General features: G+C 40.2%; 2 protein-coding genes across 21 annotated transcripts in view; one reads left to right on the top strand and one right to left on the bottom strand.

Moving 5' to 3' along the window:
• The window catches only part of mbnl1 (muscleblind-like splicing regulator 1), a 63,796-nt gene extending 50,664 nt beyond the window's left edge, over positions 1-13,132 (bottom strand). For 13 of the 18 annotated variants that reach the window (XM_088428691.1, XM_088428693.1, XM_088428688.1 and 10 more), the window contains exons 1-4: positions 13,050-13,132; positions 9,331-9,597; positions 8,118-9,219; positions 2,079-2,234 (exon numbers count right to left, since the gene is read on the bottom strand). The gene's annotated coding sequence lies outside the window, so the exon portion shown is untranslated. Of the gene's footprint in view, positions 1-2,078; positions 2,235-7,292; positions 7,420-8,117; positions 9,220-9,330; positions 9,598-13,049 lie in introns of those variants that run through there. The other 5 variants (XM_088428679.1, XM_088428676.1, XM_088428677.1 and 2 more) reach the window with 5 other exon arrangements.
• A 358-nt stretch (positions 13,133-13,490) lies between these two features.
• LOC148414744 (cullin-3-B-like) lies at positions 13,491-22,094 on the top strand. Of its 3 annotated transcripts, none has more exons than XM_088430539.1 (16): positions 13,491-13,624; positions 14,714-14,911; positions 14,981-15,094; positions 15,790-15,950; positions 16,175-16,289; positions 16,369-16,597; positions 16,672-16,817; positions 17,925-18,101; positions 18,179-18,349; positions 18,401-18,526; positions 19,261-19,385; positions 19,460-19,556; positions 19,642-19,776; positions 19,860-20,046; positions 21,086-21,231; positions 21,296-22,094. In XM_088430539.1, exons 1-16 carry the CDS (start codon positions 13,520-13,522, stop codon positions 21,425-21,427), a joined length of 2,364 nt encoding a protein of 787 aa, XP_088286665.1. In that variant the 5' UTR covers positions 13,491-13,519; the 3' UTR covers positions 21,428-22,094. The 3 variants fall into 3 exon arrangements, with proteins under 3 accessions (XP_088286665.1, XP_088286666.1, XP_088286667.1); XM_088430540.1 differs by having other exon boundaries at positions 18,419-18,526; XM_088430541.1 differs by lacking the exon at positions 13,491-13,624 and adding an exon at positions 13,626-13,774.
• The last annotated feature ends 112 nt before the right edge of the window (positions 22,095-22,206 follow it).

Here is a 22,206-nt window from a genome sequence, read left to right on the forward strand (position 1 = left end):
ATCATGATTTTAGCAGATTCCCATGCTGATGTGATTTGAGCTGGTTGCAGGCTAGGAGAACCTTAGATGCCCATTCACAGGAAAGGACAGTGTTTTTTCAAACTACAGCTTCTACTTTGCGGCAGTTTTTCTTACTCTTCATAATGCATTTTCTGACCGGATAGATTCATACTACACAGTATAGTCCGTAAAATAGGGCAGGGGTTTCCGTTCTACATTAAAATCTCTGATAATAGCACTCATATACAACATATAATTTCTAAGCATCGTTCCATTTATTTTGTATTAATTTTATTATTCAAGATCATTCCCTCATGTTTGAGATTGAATTGATGCAAGCAAAATGTTTGGAGTAAACAGATTTGAAAAAATACCAATTCCTGATGCCAATTAGTCTAAAAAATTGTCATGAATAAAAAATGATTAGTTTCCTCCCAATGCATTTCAATACATGTCGATTACATGCAGCTTCATTCACTATTGATGGGCTAGCCCAGAACCTATTGCCCATAAATAGCAGGGTTCACCGGTAAATATTTTGTGGAAATAAATAAATATATAAACAAATAGATAAATAAAATGTTCCTTTCAGTTCACAAAACACATTGTAAGGCGTAATTAATTAATCAAGTCATAAAGACATGAATTCTTGTCATATGTGCCGTTGTGTTACTAGACGTTGAACAGGAACCATATTTAACACATTTACGCTCAACTCATGTTGCATATTGGACTTGATGATGAAATTTATTTTATTTGTTTAAACAAAAATGTGACTTTAGGTTGTGTGTAAATTAGGCATCCTGGTCATTTCTTTCCACAACTTCCTTGAATCACTAACCTAATCATTGTTTGTCAAAATGAAGATTTGCTTTATTTTGAATTATTATTATTATTGGCCGATATTTGAAGGGCCATAATTGGCCAATACAATCATCCAGCCGGTCAGGCATTGATCAGGCCCTAAAAAAAAAAATCCTATTTTCTCATACTTAATGTTGCTGACTTTAATCACACGCTCACGTCTTGTCTAACATTTCAAATAAAAACTAAATGAAAGCATGACTCATTACAGCTGATACTGCATCGGATCGACGTCTGTATCAAACAATACTGTAGGCTACAAAAGCGTAATGTTATCAAAAGTGAAACAGTAGTATTGTGGCTTGAGGCCATAAAATAAGGTACAGTATAGCGAACACATGTCCGAGTGACGTAATTTCATATGACTTGGAAAGAAAACCGAACTTCTAATGTACAATGCAGTTCAAACATTTGGAATACATTCCTTGAGAAGAGCATTTGCATGTTTTCCCTCTCTGTCTTGCCCGTTTTTTTTTTCAACTTTGTCCCCTCAATTGGTAACTCCCACTCCAACAGACACACACACACACACACCCAAACACACACACAGTCCCCGTCTCATACACACACACACACCCACAGACTCTCCTCTCGCAACCCGGAATGCTTGGCAAGATTCAACTGTACTGAAATACTGTGCTTACCATATAAGGTAGCGGCAGTTTCACATGTCACATATAATTTACATGCGGCAGGGCGGTAGTTTGCAGTGCGCACATGCAAAATCATGCTTCCCCTTTTGGGCTGACGCAGCAATGGTGGGAAGAGGGCAGACGGGAATTGAACATTGCCCGTCGTCCCGGTCGTAAGCGAGTAAGCTCAGCAGGACAACTCCAAAGAGTGTCGAGTCAGACGTGGAGCAACGAGAGACCACATCTATCGATCTCCTCTGCTTCCCGGATCAACAGCGAAGGGCCCTCCTCGCACACGCACGCGCGGGCGTCAGAAAATTTCCACGTGAACTAGCCTGAGGAAATGGCTACTGTGACTGTCCGCTTTAAGGCAAGAGTGTTTGTGACTACGTGCGTGAGTGTGTGTCGGTGCCAGGGGCTATAAAACAAGCTAGACGTTAACCCTTTGGCTCACGCGCTGGATCCACAGAGCGATATCTAAGGGCAACAAGCCCCATATAGACGCCCACTTTGGAAAGTCAAGACTGCAGCAGCCACATGGAGGAAGGGTCGAGATGAATCAGTGAGGCTGGGAGTCCTTACCTCTCACATTGCTCTCCTGGTAACGTACGAGCGCTTCCGCGTGTCCACCGACTCCTTGCCTTTGAGCGTGCGTTCAGACAGGCTGCAACAGCAGACCCCCAGGCACCGGCTGGACCATTCTCGGGCAGGCAGGCAGAGCGCAGCACGGCGGAGCGACTGGCAGAGGAGAGGCAAGCGGGTGAATCAGCAGCGAATGAGTGGAGGAGCTGTGCAGAGCCCAGCACCACAGTCAGAGAGGGAGGGAAAATGGGGAGGAGGGAGGAGCGTGTCTGCAATTGCGTGTGCACGTTGCGGCGCAGTGTCTCCCCACCGCTGCTTCGTCAAGTGGACCAGTCTTGTGCTGGGCCCAATTTCTCTCAAGCTTCTGGATTGTTTGTCTGCTGCCTGAGGAAAGGGGTGCGTACGGGGAGGGGGAGTTCAGTAGCAACAGCTGTGGAGAATGACGGAAGCTCTGACGGCACACAGGCCACGCAGACCCCGCAGTCCCCCTCATCTTCTGTTGATTCCTTTCTGCAGGCGGACCACGCCCCCCTCCCCCCGCCACCCCCTTTGCAACAGCAACACGGCCATTGCCTAGTCAGGCAGACCCGGAAGTGAATCAGGAAGAATATTGAGAACACGGCTAGGAGGTAAAGGGGATAGAGGAAGATGAGTGACAGGAGGTCGATAAAAGCAGAGGAAGACGAGGCTGACTGAGGAAACATGTTATTAAACGGATTATCAGATAAGAACAACCCAGAAAAGGAAGGAATACGGATTGAAAGAAAACAAGAAATCTGAAGAACATCTGTCCGACTACTACTTTTTATAAGACTCCTTTTCACAAGGAGCATCAGCGACCTCCAAGTCAACACTTAGGTCATTTTCTTACGGAAGTTCGGTGGTGTCCAAACTACAGCCTGAGGGCCATTTGCGGCTCGCCCTCTACATTTTAATGGCCCACGGCACATGCTAAAGATAAATTACATAACATTCATAACAACATACATACATAACGTTGCCCCACAATGCTATTTAAAAAAGTAATACAAATGTTTGATGAAGTGTTGTACTATTAATTAATACACATAGTAGTTGAATGATCAATTTGGAATAAACTACAATCATTCAAAGGTAGTTCATTTCAAATCAATTTTTCTGTGTGTTTTCTGTGCATTTGGATTTTTTTTTAATATTATTGTACATGGTAAATGTTTGTTATTGTAAAAAAATCCCATATTATATATTTTGTTTAAAAATAAAACTTTATATAATCTCGCAAAATGGCTATTTACCCCCCCCCCCAAAAAAAAAAAAAAAATATATATATATATATATATATATATATATATATATATTTTATGGCTGTACAGTAATTTCAATACAGTGATTCCGCAATACCGTGATATTTTTGCTCAAGGTTATCAAACCGTCAGATTCTGATATCGACCTATGCCTCCGTGAAAGCCATTAGAATGTTTCCAAAGCTTTCCATTCCCTCCCAATCCGAAAGCGTTTATAATTCTGTTCGGCTTAGATACAAAGCTTGTGATAAGTCATGTCTAATTTACACGGTGTGCACTAGTGTGACAAACTGCAGTCACAGCTGCAACACTACCTAGAAAAGCATGACAACAGATTGTTTCATACACAGGAAGACAGGCACGCTTATGTCATTAGGGTGAGGCAAAGACAACGTGATGGCGAAAATGTATCACAATGCTAGCAAAGATCTGCACTGTGCAAGAACCGAGTTGGAATTTCCCTTGAGCCAGCTCTCTTCCTCTCCGGCCTTCTTTCGACAGATTTTCTTTTTCTTTTGCAGAGCAGTTTTGTGACTCACTGACTTAACTTGAGGAACAATTTCCTAATTTTCGTTTTTTTAAAGGTTTATCACAAGGACCTGAAGCAAAAGTTAATATTCATTCTATTACATAAACGATACTTAATCTTATATTTTCAGATATTTTTCAATGCATCGATGGCCGTTTATGCTGTATGCGTTTGAAATGTCTGACTTTGAATGTGCTGTATGTCTCGTCCTCACATCAGCAGCTTGAAGAGACTTGGACGTCTCAAGCTAATCAGAACGCAACCAGCACTCTCAGGAAAACTTCAAAATAAGAGTCTGATAAGGCTATTGCATTGATAATTGGTAATATTTGATGTGTTATTTTGAAGTCGGCCTTGGCAACGTGTTGGTGGCGTATTCATTACTTCATGTTGTTACGGCACTTGACATGACTATTCCTACTCTTCCTCCTTGTCCTCCGGCAGAGGCCTGAACCATGGCGATTGTTCGGATCACCGATTAAGTCCACCAAAACCTGGCACTCTTGAACAAAAATGAACTATCACTCACAAACCATTTGGGAGCATCGAGGGGTGACTGATTCTCATTTGAGGCGCAAAGTCCTAAAATCCCCCAGCAAACAGTGTTGCAAAACCGCTTATTTTGCGCCTTGTTTTCCCATTCTTTTAAACAATTATCATCGAGTGTTAATAGTCCCCGAGTGAACTTGTCTATCAATTTGTCACACGTTAAAATCCCAAATCTATATCACCTCCCCAAGAATCACAAGCACTTGTGTTTGTCACAGCAACAGCCTTGCCCAATAGAAAGTGTGATTCAAGTTTGCAGATGCCAAATGAGTTGCTCATTCAGCTACTTATGAAATGTTTAATTGTGGAAGGCTATCTGCTCCAATGTGTAAGACAATAGAAACAGTTCTTTGTTTGGTGGCTTACATCCAGTATAAATAGCCATTCTGCTTTATTCCATGCCAAAAGAATGACGCAAACCTGCCCTGGGATGCATCGATATTTGACCCATTGATATTCAATCATCAAAATAGTTGTTGAGTAATTTGATAATCGATTCATTTTTGACTTGATTTGACTAATTACTGCTATCCCCAATTAAAAATAATAACGATAATAACAATTTAAAGTAAAGCTAAAACTAGGAAAAACAAATATCAATTTATGGTTAATGCATACAGCAACAAAAAAAAAATTCAAGCACTTGTACTAATGCTAATCTCGAAAACGGTAGGCACAAAAGAAAGTGAAAATTAAAAAAAGAAAGAAAAAAAACGAGGTAGGGGTTAAACAATGAGTTCACGCACATTAACCAATGTTAACGCGAACCAACCAAAAACAGGAAGTGGTGTGCGTATAAGTACAAAATGGAGTTTTAGGGGATTTCCACTAACTGGATACATCAAAGCTGTTAATTTTCAACAGTTTGAATGCTAAATGTCTGACAGCAAGATAATAAGCAGATGGAATGTTCCTTTTAGAGATTACCGCAAGGAGGTAGCACGTTGCAAGCTGGCACGACCCCCTTGAAAAATCCAAATCTAACTTTTCACTGTTTTCAGAATGCGATTTCTCATTTTCTCTGCTTCCTCGATGAGGAGAAATGTCCACCTTTAAACTGTCCTATCATGTCAGAGCTCTGCTATTTCCCAATGTCCTGTAAATGCCACTGGCTGGCTAATGTGAATTCTCACTCTCCTGAGGAAATGTCCCCCCAGCCTCGGTGTGCCAACTCCTGACTGCTCATCTATCACTAAGCTGCAAATACACATTAGGCTTCCATTACAGAGCATCACAGCGATACGGCCGCAATGGAGCACACTGCCTGCCTGCAGAAAGGCCAACAGCTGGGAGCAGCAATCAAACTAACCTATTTAACTTGAATTTATTCTGGTGGCAGCGGGATCAAAAAGCGAAATAACGCCAGCCGTCTCATTTCCTGATTGTGTTACATGTTATATTAGGACGGAGCGAGGCGGACGCTATGTAAACAAGCGTGCTATAAATACAGCGCACATTCGGTAGAGCCTCCAAGGAAACTGAGACAAGTTGCAACTGTGTGGCGCTGTGGAGAGTGAGTTTAGCGCTTTTCTTGCTTCATTATTTGTGCTTTCTTTTCATTTTTTTTTCCCTACCGGGCAGGCCGGTATAATTCAAGCAAGCTGTCAAGTTTGAAATACAGAGCGAGGAAACAGCACACTGCCTCGTCCTCATCTGGCACTGGAAAGAATGTGTGTGTGTGCGCATGTGTGTGTCTGTGCGCGCCTCCCTATACAAGCTGGAAGCTTATCTTGCAGATAAAAAGGAATCGAATAGAAACACCCTTTCCGAGGAGGCCTTTCACTCGGGCTTCTAGCAGGTTCTCTGTCTAGATATGTCGTGACATACTGCCGCAAATACTAAAATTTCAAACAAATCCCCTGGAGCCAAATAAATACCTTAGCTACGATTTAAAAATCGGACTGGACCATGTTGTGTGAAAAGGTACCGTAAAATCCCGTGAATACAACGCATCGGTGTAGAGTACGCCCTCCAAAGTCACACTTAAAAACAACTTTTCTCTGTATTTGTGTGCAAAACAGTTTTGCAATTTGCTTTAATATCAAAGCAAATAAAATGGATGAGAAAGATTTAAAACATAACAATAAAATTCGGTTAAAAATTACTCTTATCCTATGCCTAATGACTGAGGTCTTTTAAAAAAAATTTTAAATCATGTTTTTGAACATCTTTTCTGTACTCACTGTTAGTAAATTTAGTAAGTTATAGTTTCTTTCTTGGCTTTGCTGTTCAATCTCTTTAACAGTAAATGCTTTTAAATGTACTTTTAACAGTATGTGAAGCATATTGAGTTATGTTGTGCATCAAATGCGCTATAATTCTACTTTTTAAAAAAAAAACCTTGGTACTGGAAAAACTACAGATGCAATTATTAATTGTTTACATTCACGACTACAATGAAAACCATTGCACTGAATTTAGTCATTTTTATTTCATCAAGCGGTTGCACAAAATAAACTCTAGATCCGGAAACCTTTTTTAATTAGACGTTGTTTATTAAAAAATGCCTGGATTCAGAGGTTTTAAAACATGAAAACATGAAACGTGAAAACATGATCATTTTTAGGGGTAACTTTCAGACATGTTATGGACCAAACCAGCAAGCAAATCATAAAAAGAAACAGCAATGTCCACTTCAGGAAAATCCTTTTTTTAAACTATTTACTACCATAGACTATCGTTTTACATAGATTCTTTTTATACCCTTGTTGAATATCACCGTTGATTCGATTTTTAGCTAATATAATATTTTACAGTGAACCTTCCTAAGTTAAAAACAATGACTGATTGAAAGTTATCATTGACAAACACAAAAATCAGCAGAGCAGAATTGTGTCCTAATAGCGAGCTTACCTGTGTGCAACTAGAGTTGAAGTGCCACTTGTATGGACAAAGCCACATTAAGCAAAGGTCACGCTTACGCGACACCACCAAGAAACATTTTCGTTCCCCCCCATCCGACCGCTACTTCACTTCACTTACTCACTCACTTACTCTCCCCTCTTGCTCACTCACAATAGCGCCTTCTGCTTAGCAACGGCCATACTGCAAGTGCGGTCAGGTTTACAGCAAACCATCACTGCGCAACATCAAGTCACCATGACAACCACCCCTTTATCTCATTTGCATCTTCTGCTTGCATTATCTTATGCCAAACATGGTCATCTTGTTATTTAGATCTCTTTGCATCCTCTTTTTTCCCAACTTCCTCTTTCTGTTCACAACGGTGGTTGTAACGTATACCGGTAATATGTGCGCTGGGAAGTGAGCTACTGTAGTTAATAATAAAATGGTAGGCCAAATTTGTATATTTCACCTCATCAACGCATTTCAAACAATTTTAATCTTCCGTCTTTGTGGGATCTTTCGCAATCTTTGACCAAAAATAAACTTATTGAGAACGAATGAACAAAAAGTCTGCTCATTCCAAGCTGTTATGGCTTCAAAATTGGAAAACAACGTGAGGTGATACAGAGAGAGGTCCCAATACTTTCGTGCTCACAGATATGTTTGCATTCTTGCAGCCAGTGATTGTGTGGTGAGAGGAAGTGGTGGAGAATGAGAGCAGTTAGCAGCGTGCAAAGATAAAGGTAAACCAGGAAGTGGTTGCTTTACAGAGAACAAAAAAAGAAAAAAAGGATGTGATAACACCCTCAGAGTAGGCAGGTCTCAACTCACCACCTTCAGTCAGCTCCAGTCAGGGCCTCCACCTATTTATCCCCCAAGGACTCCGGCTCTGGAAGCATCACAGGAATGTTGAGTCAGGCCACTGGAGGTCTCTGGAGCCCTCACCACACATACACGTGTGAGGCCACTCAGCACCTGTCTATGGCTGCTAGTGCACAGAAAGACACAGTCAATCATGCTGGACAGCATAGTGATAGTCTCATCACAGAAAAACAACAACAAAAGTTGCCTATTTTGTCGAAAAAAAAAATACAGGAAATTTTAATCCATTCATTCATTTTCTACAACAGCTTATCCTTACTGTGTCACAGTCACCCGAGATTTTATTCATGTGAAAAATACCCAGTACAAATGTCTGTCTCTATGGCTAGGTTGACACTGCACGACTTAATGCTCAACCATTTTTTTTTTGCAAGCTCATTCACGTTTCCAAATAAATGTGACCTGTGTGTGAATGTTTAACAGGCCAAAATTGGCATGCATATGCGTTGAATACACATGACGACACATGCAGTGGGCGTGCTTAACGTTTGTGTTTACAAAAGTACCTGGCACTATTCAAATGGTTGTCATAACGGAGCCAGAATATTTTCAATCTGTTAACTTTAAAAAGGAAATTATGGAGGGGAAGGGTGACGTTTTGGGCCATGTCATGAGTGATGCCAGCAACGGGAGCGACAGAGTAAAAGGGAGAGGGACAAAACATACCCTGCTCTCCTTCTGTTGAGTTGTTTTCATCTCATCTGTTTTTTCCAACCTGACGTTATGAGCACAGAATATGTTTGTGGTGGTTTGTTACGTGCGAGTTGGATGAATGCAACCTGGCTGTTCGGACGGAAGGCACATGACAAAAGATTGAATATGGATCGGATTTAGGACTACATACCCTAGTGGCCTGAATCGCATTCGAAAATATCGGCTCTGTCATTCACCCTGCCAATAAAAGATCAGATACAGGTCGAGTTGGGGCAAAAAAATCGGAATTGGGTCACCAGCCTGCAGTGCAAACCTAGCCAATGTGATGCACACATGAATAAAGGTGATGTGTTTCACAAAACCAGGCTTTTGAGTCCAAAAATGAAGGAAGGCCAACCTGGAACAGAACAGAAAATGGATTACATTTGAAATATTGAAAAATATCAGAATCATGTTTAGTGCATGAATAGCATATATTAGCTGTGGTAATGTTTAATGTAGAATTAACTGATTAATTTCTTGTCATCTCATAATGGCTCTCAACCAGGTTTCTCGGCTCATCTCATCTTCATCTCATCTGAGTTACCAGCATCAGATACCGGGAGCTTCTCGTGGGCTGCCGGGATGCTGGGACTCAGGGAATTGGAAGTCAATGAAACCATGCCTAATTTAGTCTTCGCTCCTCCTTGAGCTGCCAGGACTCGAGAGTGAGACTCCTTCCCTTTTAGGGCTCCCTGGACACCGAGATCGGCCAGTGGCACTCCTGCATTCCGATCTACGCCAAGGAGTGGTGGATGAGAAAGAATGAGACTGCGGTCATAATTGTGATTATTTTCTAGCTCTGTTAACCGTGTAAAAAAAAATGAACAAAGTACCTATCTATTAACTTTTCAGTTTCAGTTGGCAACCATATTATCAACCCATTTGAAGGTTTTTGCAATGCAAACAAGTCTAGCATTTGGCAGTCCCAATAATTAGGTTTGATGACTAATCATGGACTATGCACTTTAATAACCTATTGAAACAGGCTCCCACACTGTGCCACGTTATGTCATCCTTAATAGCTGATGTGCGAATAAAACTCGAAGCTGTGGGCTGAAGTCTATTTTCCCTTCACCTTGACGCCACAAAAATACATTATCATTTATTCCAAATGGCAACAAAGTAAGGTTACAGATACTTTTGTTTCAACCTTACAAGACTTTTAATGCATGATGATGTGCTAAAAGGACATCATTTAAACGATTTAAGAACACTGTCAGTGTCTCAGAAAATCACAGGAAGAGAATCTTTTAGCAGAACAGCAAGTAAAATATTTACACGAGAGTAATCCAAACTGTTAATCTTATAAAAGTACCATAATTTTGTTTTGTTTTTTAATAACACACACTGTGCAATTTAATTGGACAGCTATGATCCATGTAACTACTAAAGTCAGGAATTGGCTTATACTCGTGTTTTAATAAAATTCACTCAAATTGAAGTAAAAAAAAGGGGGGGGACTTATAAGTGAGGTCGACTTGTAGTCGTAAAACTTGGTACGTAATTGTCTTTTCTGGGGTTTTTTGGACCAGTATCCAATATTAATATTGGATCGGGACACATCCTAGTGTCATATATCCATTTGATAATAGCTTTACTTGAAAAAAAAATAGTGCACTTGCATGCTTTTTCATTTTTTGAGCAAATAAACTTAGCGTTTGCTTAAAAAGCAGTCAAAAATGGATGGTTATGAACAAAATCCTATCGAGTTATCATGACTCATCGGAGGACTGCCAGGACAGCGAGGGACTATATCAAATATATCCTCAGAGGTGGCAGACAAGCCACTTAGTAACCTAGCAACCAATATGGCACCTATTGTAATTCTAAAACTGGGAGAGATGAGTGCCTGGCGTTATTACATTGCCTCAGCCAATCACGGGGGGGGGATCTGCACCGTAAATAACAGACGGCTCCCTGGGCCGGGCGCGCGTCCTTGCTGAAAAAGTCAACAACAGCTCTCCACTTGTTCTCTCCTGAATTCTTCTGCTTAAACTAAGACAAACCGAGGGGGAAGTTTTGTACTATTGAGTGCTCTAACTAGAGAGTAGACCAAAAGGGAATCAAACGGAGCCTATGATTAGTGTCATAATGAGGGTTGTGGGATGGGACTGTATTATTAAGGATGAGGCGGAAAAGCTATTGGTCTATATGTGAAGCACAGGCTGGGTGATGAGGACGACTAACGGAAGGTTAAAAAGTCATGGAAAACAGCTTTGTAAGGCTTTAAGTAGCAAAAGACCATTATAAGCACTTCTCTTGTAATTTGAAGAGTATGGGCTCCCTTGTAGAGTCCAAAACCTTTTTATTATTACCACTAAGCGTGTGTTCTACAGCCCCTGCGAAACTGCTCAGCCTCCGGGGTCTTATATTTAGATTTTATGACCAATATCGAGTTCTGACCCAAGACGTTTTCAGCGGGGTGATTAAAGATGTCATGTCCACAGGGCGAGAAGTTATGACAGCAATTACGAGCAGCCCACATAATGTGGCGCGGTGAGGACATAGATACATACGTTCACAATGACTCTATGGTAGGTAGGAAGGGGTTGATAATAAAAAGTAAAACAAAAGATTTTAGGGGTGATCTTAGAAGTCATCAAATCAGTTTCAAATGGTTGCATGAGTCACGATAAGGCGGTAACTCAACTCCTGAGTATTAATGATACCAAGTACCTAAACCACTAGTACTTCTGTCATTGCTCCCCCAAAATAACTGAGCATTTTAAAGGAAGTCATACCTATTCAAATTCAGAATTTTCCTTTGTGATTATGAGTTTGTAAATGGCCATGAATCAGCTCGATACTGACACTTATTATGAGTAGTACTGATCCAAGTCAAATGACCATGATTACAATCTTGGATTAATCTACTGTATTCTAGTGGTGTTCGTCAAAGACTGAGAAACGCTTAATTGGCATATACCTTGCCTTATTTAAAGGTATCAGTTTGCACGATGGCAGTTGATGCTAGTATCTGCCATTCTTTTGGACCAGTTTTACAATCATCCATCCATTTTCTAGAGCCACTTATACCTTGCAATATATGTTAGATGTAAGAATGTCATCAAAATTATCTGTGTTTTTTGGGGGGGGGAATATGTTTATCAAAAGTACGAGTAAGAGCTGATATCAGTCTGGAAAAAAAAGTGGTATTGGACATCCCTGTTTAATATTGTACGTAGGGGCGTTCAATATCAAATGGGGCAGGAAAAGCACACAGTATTAGCCTTTACGAGAGTATATTTAATAGTCGTTTTGAGATAATTGTAACGTGGTCTACATCAGCCTGTAATAAATGACTCAAAAGAAAGAAAATTCAATTACTGGTAACATCATATTATCTCTCGGACAAACTAAGGACAAAAAGTATTCCTTTCGTTGCTCCAAGGAGATTGTATGTGACAATCTTTGTCCCCATTGGGATTCTAGTAGCCTACATTCCTCGTTTCTCAAGGTCGACAGCAGAAGCAAATTAAATTACTTGTCCTGTTTTGTGCTGCTGGCGCCAGGTCAACAGCAACTTGGCTAAAACGATGAGTGTGAGATTTTGAAGTGAGCGTTTTGCCCTGAACCCTCTTGTGTCATAGTTGCAGCATTATTCCAACTATGATGATTTTATAGCACCTTCCAATAATTAATGTATATATTTAGGAGAAAAAACATCTGCTTGGAACATTTTTGGGTCATTTTCTTCCACATTATTCTCGCAGTATCTGAGCCAGGTGACGGCACAGTCCTGGTAGAGCGATATCTAATTGGTTATGCCAGGTTGAACTTTGACATATTGTCACCAGCTGGGTGAAATTTCAGCTCCCTGGTGTCTTCTTTCAATGCATTCCCTTTGATGTGACTTTCTTTTGATGCAAAGATGAAAGAGTTGGACGAAATACTGCATAATGTTTAAATGTTAAACATAGCTAAAAAAATTGATTAACACTGCTCTACAGTACTTTTAGTAAACCATTTGCAAGAAAGTCAACTCCATTCGCTTGTTTAACATGATATAAATAACATTAATTAGTATTCTACCGCCGGTTAGCTCGTGGCTCAAAAAAGTCAATAATTCATGACCTCGAATTATCATTTTGTGGGCATGTTATATGTGTGTGAAGGAAATAAATGTATTTTCTCATGTGTGAAGCTCCTAAGTTTTAAAATTTTGTAGAAGCAGGATACGCTTACCAGATTTACGTTCTTTTCCACGCTTCACTTTTGCCTCATACAATAGCCACTTTTTAGCTTTCTTAGCGCCGAACACTATTGTCACGCAAAATATCGCGATATCTCAATATTTTGACTACGTCACCGGGCGGTCAGTTTTTATTATTATTATTATTATTATTATTATTATTATTATTATTATTATTATTATTATTATTATTATTATTATTATTATTATTATTATTGTTGTTGTTGTTGTTGTTGTTGTTGGGTTCGAAATTTAAAACAGCATAAACAATGATTCCGTGTCGGCAAGCGAAAGGCGCCATTGTAAATGATCGACACCTCACGTAGTTTTTTTTTTTTTTTGACACCCCACGTAGTTATTACGCGACAAAGCTAGCTTGTGACGTCATAATGTCCTTTGTAATAAAGACAAAATATCCGGTTGGCACCCATCCTTATACAAAGCTCGGCCCGAAACGCATCGAATGCGGTCTCTTATTATTTACGAGCGTCACCTGTCCATGAGAATCATGGCCAATCTTAAGGGCGAGCCCAAGAAGGAAGCCAAATTGAGGATACGCGCCTTCCCAGTAAGTATGTGACAACTAGCTCCCTGACGGTTTATAAAAACAAACAGTGCAAGCAGGTTCCCCCGCTGGCATGTGAACAAGAATACAATATCGGCACTGTGACAAGCAAAAGCTGCCACAAACAGGACTGACGCCATGCCAGCCACATTAGTGAGTTGTCGCCTCTGACAAGACAAACTGGACAATAAATTTGGCCTGGTGTCAGCAAGAATTCAATGGAAAAAAAATCCACACACGTTAAAATACAAGTGCAGTGCAGTGCAATCAAAAACATAAGCTACTGCAACACCAAAATAAGGAGTAAAAACTGCATAGGAGGAAACTTTTGCGCATGTGTTAAAACGAACCCTTGAGACCAGGGGTGGACAAACTTACTTTTTACTGACTCGAGGGCCACAAAGGGTTCTAAAAATTGGCAGAAGACCTGGTCCTGGAGCTGATGGATGGAATGTTTTGAGAATCCGTCTCATAAGAGCAATAAATAAATAACACAGTAACGAGATATGTAGAAAACATGTGCTATAATTTCATTTGAAAAGTAACAAAAGCATTACAACAGTGTTGTTCAAAGTTATCTGTTGAAATGACTGCAACAACTGAAAATTAAAATAACAAAACAGTTTTAATTACTAACAGCTACCATGAAGCACTGATATTTAAGGCTGTTCTTCAGGATATTAACAGTATCACTCATGACTGATCATTTCAAGTTCAGTGGGCAGCATTAAAAAAACTTAATGGGCCGCTTGTGGTCCCTGGATCATAGTTTGCCCACGACTGCTGTAGATAATACACTTGATGCACTTGCTTTCTCACAATAATATGAATGTTGACTTTCTAAAATTACTGAGCACAGACTCTATAACTCTGATTCCCAGCTGGCTGTGCTTCAGGATATTATCCAATTTGGTCTGAACATCGTATTTACTACAAATAATATATCCATGTTTCAAAATACTGTATGGCCTTAGCGCGTTTAAAAATATATTCTCTTAAATTATCTAGTCCTGTGGCACCCTCTAGGGGAGGCAAGACACGTGCGCTGAAAACAATTTAGCCTAATCGATGGCTTCTGCCTCTGCATTATAGATGACAATGGATGAGAAATATGTGGAGGACATCTGGACCCAGCTAAAGAACGCCATCCAGGAGATCCAGAGGAAGAACAACAGTGGCTTGAGTTTCGAAGAGCTCTACAGAAATGCCTACACCATGGTGCTCCACAAGCACGGGGAGAAGCTCTACACAGGCCTTAGGGATGTCGTCACTGAGCATCTCATTACCAAAGTAAAGGGAGAGACCCACATGATTGTGTGTATAACTTCAATGCTGATTCACATGGTTTATCTCTTAAAGGTACGGCAAGATGTCCTCAAATGTCTCAATAACAAATTTCTACAAATCCTAAATCAAGAGTGGAATGACCATCAAACTGCTACCATCATGATCAGAGACATCCTCATGTACATGGTAAGAAGGCAGGATATTGCAATGTTTTTTTTTTTTTTATTGTTGTGTGATGTGGTTCTCCCAAATCACTAAGAACTACCACTCGCAGTGGTGGCGTTTTTATTATGCTTTTATCTGATTAGTATGTTTTCAGGCAAAAAGATTTATCATTTTGGATTTACAGCTTGGCCAACCTTGAGGTGTAAAGTGTTTTGTTTTGGGTCGAACAGGAGCCCTCCTCACATTGTGTTGGATAACTTTAATTACTTGTCGTCTGCTGTGTAATTGTTGGTCTGGTAGTTCTAAAATAATTCAGGACAAGAGTGTCTAATTTTTCTTATTTTTTTGCACATTTGTTAAGGTGAAACTGGGGGTCAAAAATTCAGTTTCTATATGCTTTCATTTTTCACGACATTTGTTTCCAGCCATCTTGTCGTAGTTTGCCTTTTTTTCCCCAGATGTACTTGGTGTGACGTGATCACACAATAATTGCATTATGGAAAATAATGATGGGGATTTTTCATATGGCAAGTAACCATGCTTAGTAACATACTGGAAATCAAAATTGACACCATGCATGTAAATGCACCATTTTCGTGTATTAATTCCGTTTTTTTTGTTTTTTTTACAATTAGTTGGAACAGAATGGGTGCTTCAAGTAATTTGCATGCTCGTTTAAGATTATCCAGTTCACACACAGTTCTCTGTGATTCCAGGACAGAGTTTATGTTCAGCAAAACAGCGTGGAGAACGTGTACAACCTCAGTGTGATCATATTCAGAGACCAAGTGGTCCACTACAGCTGCATTCGAGAGCACCTATGGCAGACGCTGTTGGACATGATCAAACGAGAGAGGAGGGGCGAAGTTGTGGACAGGTATGGAGGAATATTGGGGTAAAATAACCACCGTCAACTTCACAAAACCGGGTTGGAAACTACTTGGTTGGCAAAGGCAGGAAACAAAAATCTGTGAAACAAGTTAATGAAAGATGAATCCTGCTATAGCAAGGGAACAGTACACGTCTCTAAAACCTCAATTTTTCATAATATGTTCCCTTATGATTGTTGTAGTGTTATTATTGGTAACATTTTAATTGCAGGGGATCCATCCGAAACACCTGCCAGATGCTGATGGTTCTGGGCCTGGACAGCAGGATCGTGTACGAGGAAGACTTTGAGCGTCCGTTCTTAGAAATGTCTGCTGAATTCTACCAGGTGAGTCCTTTCCGGGTGCCCGCGTACTCTTGAGGGTACCTGGTGTCTATAAAGTAATTTTCTATATTGGCCCAATTAGATGGAAAGCCAAAGGTTTCTCACAGAAAACAGCACCAGCATCTACATCAAAAGGGTCGAGGCTCGAATCAACGAGGAAATCGAGCGCGTCAAACATTGTCTGGACAAGTCGACGGAGGATTCTATTGTCAAGGTGGTGGAACGGGAGCTGATCACCAAGCACATGAAAACCATAGTGGAGATGGAGAACTCGGGCATGGTCCACATGCTCCAGAATCGCATCACAGAAGGTAGCGTGAGCTTGGCGAGGTTTCCCATAGAGACTCTTTCTACTTGTTCTTTTTCTCCTTGCTTCTGCCCACAGACCTTTTGTGCATGTACAAGCTGTTCAGCCGTGTCCCCAATGGACTCAAAACAATGTGCGATTGTATGAGCTTGTACTTGAGAGAGCAGGGCAGGGCTCTTGTGTCAGAGGAAGGAGAGTGCAAAAACCCAGTCGACTATATCCAGGTATACTGGTTGGAAAAGCAAACGCCGCATTCTCAACTACTGGGAAATAGTTAGCAAAGCACTCATGACATTTTCTCATCAGACTAAGTAGAAGATGAGTATGAAAATGTTTTGTTTTCTATCAAAAAAAACATTTTTCTTGGCGATGGCTTAAGTTTCAGGCGTCCACTTAAAATGGATCTTTGACATCTTTAATCGTCATTGGCAATGAATGAGTTAAGATGTAATTTTGGCGTTCTTGATCGCAAATTTGGTCTCAAGACCACTTTTTCAGGGTATCGTCCTGGAGTCGAAGGAGTTTTTACTCTGTCTTGTCTCGGTCATACACAAGGCGGTCTCAGGATTTTTGGTCAAGACCGGTCCGGACCATTTCCGCCTGTCTTTCTGTCATAGTCTTTACTTTCATAAATCTTGCTCTTGTCTTTCGATCTTCAAATGTTTCAGTCTTGTCATTGTCTCAGCCTCCAAAAGTCATGGTCTTGTCTTTGTCTTGACCTCGAAAAGTATCGGTCTTGTCTCAATCTCAATCGCTAAAAGTGTTGGTGTAGTCTTGGTAGCGTAAAATGTTTCCTTTCTGACCTGATGCGATACATTATTGCACAACTGCCTTCCTTCATTTTGCCCTCTGTTTTTCAAGTGAGGGTGAATAGAAGCTTCCCACCATTATCCTAACCACCGAGGCCAAGCGATAAATCAATCCGCGGAGGTCTTGCTCATTTGCATATATTAGCTGTAGAATTTTTCCAGACTATCATAATTGAGCCATTTAATCTTTGAGACGAGCATATGTTACTTGGAGGATAACCACGGTAGTGGGATTTTGAGCAACTATGCTTGGCAGACAGCCTGCTGCTTAAACTCGGGGGAGGGACCATCTGTTGCCACCTCAGAGTTCATAAGTGACGTCATCCATTTTTACCTGAAAATACCTCCACCTCCCTGACACTGGTCTTACTTTAACTACTCAGAAGGTATATGTCAGACTGGTGAAGTGATATCGATGGTTTAGTTTCGGAGTACGAATACAAGCATGTCGGCCTCCGTTGAAATATCCCACTCGGCATTTATAAGCTCTGACCTCAATATTGCTTGTTGCCTCATCAACAGGGTCTGCTCAACCTGAAGATGGTGTTCGATCATTTCCTCCATGAGTCTTTCAACAATGACAAACTATTCAAACAAACCATAGCAGGAGACTTTGAATATTTCCTCAATCTCAACTCCCGCTCACCAGAGTACCTATCACTCTTCATCGACGATAAGCTTAAGAAAGGAGTTCGAGGGGTATGCCCATACAAGTATCACTTATCCTTCATCTGGAAAACACACTTAGTATTTTTCTCTCTGCGTTTTTTGTTAAGTTAACAGAACAGGAGGTGGAGTTGATTCTGGACAAGACCATGGTGTTGTTCAGGTTCCTGCAAGAGAAGGATGTCTTTGAAAGGTACTACAAGCAGCACCTGGGCCGGAGACTGCTGAGCAACAAGAGCGTCTCGGACGATTTAGAGAAGAGCATGATCTCCAAGCTCAAAGTAAGACAAGGTCGGTTGTCTTATCATCACTCATCCAGTCCTTGGGTTCAGGGTCTTTGCCCTCCACAGACCGAATGTGGCTGTCAGTTCACCTCAAAACTGGAAGGCATGTTTCGAGATATGACCATCTCCAACACGACCATGGATGAGTTCAGGCGTCATGTGCACGTCACGTCGGTAAGACCCAAAGACGAACATTTTGCTGAGGTGCCAAGTCACAATAGGCAAGAAATGTGAAGACCCTTTAATGGGATTTTAGAGATTTTTTCATATAATATTGTTCATCACAAAAATGTATGAAGACTAAGGAATATGTTGGACTGAATTGTGGATTTATAGTGTACTGCTTTTGGCTATTTAAATTTTTTTTGTTGTTTTTTTATAACCTCATACTGTGTTAGAAAAAGTCTTCACACCTCGGTTTAAAAAAAGGTTTTTTCAACCTAATGGTTAACTAAAAAATAATCGTTTATAAGTAAGCTTATTGGGAACAAATCATTTTGTAATGAACATTAATGGAAAAATACAATTTGATCATATTATTTGATAAATCAAAATATTTAAAAGAATAATTGATTCTAAATATATTCAATAATGGCAGCCTTTGAATAATCACTTGCTTGATTGTTTTAGTGCGTTTACTAAATTAAAGAAATGAATTTTAATGGCCCTCCCACTCTTCCTAATGCCCGTAAGCAACCCTTAAATAAAAGTTAGGAGACCCCTGTACTACAGCAAAAGCTGTTTGTAATTTTTGCTATGAACTGTAAAAAAATAGTTCTAGGCAAAACTATTCTAAGCTTCAGCTACTTAGAGATGTTTACTATCACTTGACCCATTTGTGCTCAAATGAGTTTACTTCTAAAAATACATGTACACCGGTAGTTATTGAAATAAAATGTGCGTCTCAGGCTTCTCTGTGTGGTGTGGACCTGACTGTTCGAGTTCTCACAACCGGATACTGGCCAACGCAGTCAGCGACGCCCAGATGCACTATCCCACTTTCCCCTCAGCACGCGTTTGAGGTGTTCAGAAGGTAAAATTTGTTTACCTGACACGGTTACCGGTTTTTAGTTAGTCCTTGTTTTTTTAGAGGCTTCTTTTTGACAGGTTTTACCTGGCCAAACACAGCGGTAGACAGCTCACGCTACAACATCACATGGGCGGGGCAGACCTCAATGCAACATTCTACGGCACTTTGAAAAAAGTGAGTCAACAATGCAACTTTTCAGAATGTCTGAGAACCTTTCCGTAGGAGGTTCCTATGTAAACGGCTGAACTCTTGTGTCCAGGATGATGGTTCTGAGGCCAATTTGGGAGGTGCCCAGTTGAACGGCCCAAACATCCGTAGGACCATCCTGCAGGTGTCCACCTTTCAGATGACCATCCTCATGCTCTTTAACCACAGGGAATGCTACACTTTTGAGGTTGCTTGCAAATAAAGCTTCATGTGTTGCCTTCCATCAAGACTTTCAAGTTAAATTTACAAAGCTTTTTTTTTTTTTTTTAGGAGATCCATAATGAGACGGATATTCCCAGATGGGAGTTAGTGCGAGCCTTGCAGTCTTTGGCCTGCGGGAAACCCACGCAGAGAGTTCTCACCAAAGAGCCAAAGTCTAAGGAGATTGAAAATGGACATTTGTTTACAGTCAATGACCAGTTTACTGCCAAAGTCCATCGAGTCAAAATACAGACAGGTGTGTGCATGACAACACACACTCCTCAATTTTGCAGGGAAGCATGTGTAAATCGTAGCCATTCCGAGACAAGGCCCGGGGCCAGCCCTGCAGACATACAGAAAAAAAGTACACCCAAGTACCCCTCTAACCAGTGCAAAGCAACTTTGTGTCTGGTTTGTTGAACTTTGAACTAAATTTATAGTGGTATCTCTAGGCATTTTTTTTTAGCAACAAAGGAGTCAATAAAATACAGTAGAAATATGTTGCTTTTACTTCTAATATGAAAAAAAAATCCACTTTCACTGCATTGAAAAGCATTAAAATGTAGCTTTTGTGCTTGGAAGAAAACATAAAGGGTCCAAATGTTGTTTTTTTTTTTTTTTTTTTTTAAGTTTTGCTGGTTGTATTTCAGTAAGCTTAAAAAAAATAACATTTTGGGAGACAACACACACACAGCTATACTTGTCTGTAGGGGGGGCATAGATGTTACAGCAGAATGAACAGCCGTCTTGGATTTTTATTTTTTAACTCAATAGTAACAGATGGGGGCAAGGAATGAGACCCAATCAATGATTTGATGTGACAACTAGTCCTAGGAGAATTATTTTGGTAAAAAAAGCCCCAAACTGGGAACTGCAGATATTTATCAAACTTTTAAGTATTGCCCCTCGAACATCATCAATACCTCAAACTCGAGTTTGTCAGCATGTTAAAAAAAAAACATTTTGACTCAAATGTGCGATTTCACCTGGCAAATTTTTTCTTTGACCAAACTATATTTGGAAAGATGTGTCCAAAATTTAAGTAGTGTGTTTAAATTTAAGTTTAAAAACCATTCATAATTTAAGTGAAAAAATGTTTTGTCTTCAGTGTTTATGATTGTTTCAACAAGCAAAAAGTACTCTATTTGATTTGTAATTTCTGTATGCTATCTTAGTACCAAAAATACTAGATAGCTACAGCCATACCTGAAACAACACTCGTTTTCCATTTCAATGATTTTTTTCCCTCAGTGTAGATCCGCCAGCTGTTAACTTTGTACTTGTGTGTTTCCTAGTGGCTGCCAAACAAGGCGAGTCGGACCCGGAGAGGAAAGAGACACAGCAGAAAGTGGATGACGACAGGAAGGTTATGATTGAGGCGGCCATCGTGCGCATCATGAAGTCCAGGAAGAAGATCCAGCACAACGTCTTGGTTGCTGAGGTGAGTTTTTGTTCTCCTGATGGCAGCAGCTCAAATTGGCCAAATTTGACTTTGGTGTCCACAGGTGACGCAACAGCTGCAGGCACGCTTCCTCCCCAGCCCCGTGGTCATCAAAAAGCGCATCGAGGGACTTATCGAAAGGGAATATTTGGCAAGGACTCCAGAGGACCGCAACATGTACACTTACATTGCATAGAGCTATAAAAGGGCAAGGATTAACATACTCAAACAGAAAAAGAACTGCACGGACAATGTGTCACATCCTCAGAATGTCTTCCCATAATCAAAGGAGCTTTCTTTTTTTCTCAAACCAGCGGAGACAAGCCTGTCAAACTGTAAATCTGCACATTATTTTTGTTGTTTCAATACTGTATAATAGTTTATTTTTAAAAAGAAGACTGACACAAAATGAATAATTGCTCAAAATTTATATAAGCTAATTTTATATGTCATAATTGAATTTCTACATTGTAAATATTTTTTTCTCAGCTAGGTGCCCATAAGGGATTTTTTTGCTAACTGTTCTGAAAGTGCACATTTTTTAAACTGAGTGGGTGTATTTACAAATAATAAATACATAGAAATGAACACCTAAATGTTAATTTGCATGACAACCGCTTGTCAGCAGGTATAGCCTTTTTGTCAAAGTGGGTAAATTGTGGAAATTGTATTTTGCTTGTGCTTGTTTTTCCCCAGCAAGATTGTCTCAGCAAGACAGAAAAATGAATTAGATCTCAGTAAAACACATGAAACATTATTCAAGAGGCATGATGACTAGGCCTTAAAGGGTAGCGTGTATGAGGCAAAATAGGTGAGTCTCAGGAGAATATTCAATAAACCAGCTGTGCAAGAAAAATTCAAAATGTCACAAATACTTGTATTTTTTTATTCCATTAGGACATTTCTGCACCACATTCATGTACGTCTTATAGCATATATGCCCTATTAGTACCTGAGAAATAAGACCAGAAAGAG

Source organism: Hippichthys cyanospilos, chromosome 12, assembly GCF_059441005.1.
Source record: "Hippichthys cyanospilos isolate Australia breed blue-spotted pipefish chromosome 12, RoL_Hcya_1.0, whole genome shotgun sequence".
NCBI classification, from domain to species: domain Eukaryota; kingdom Metazoa; phylum Chordata; class Actinopteri; order Syngnathiformes; family Syngnathidae; genus Hippichthys; species Hippichthys cyanospilos.

Bases quoted from the DNA above. Each gene is read 5' to 3' on its own strand.
- LOC148414744 (XM_088430539.1), top strand. From the start codon at position 13,520: ATGCGGTCTCTTATTATTTACGAGCGTCACCTGTCCATGAGAATCATG. The intron at 13,625-14,713 runs GTAAGTATGTGA...TCTGCATTATAG, and splicing joins TGAGGATACGCGCCTTCCCA to ATGACAATGGATGAGAAATA. The intron at 15,095-15,789 runs GTAAGAAGGCAG...CTGTGATTCCAG, and splicing joins GAGACATCCTCATGTACATG to GACAGAGTTTATGTTCAGCA.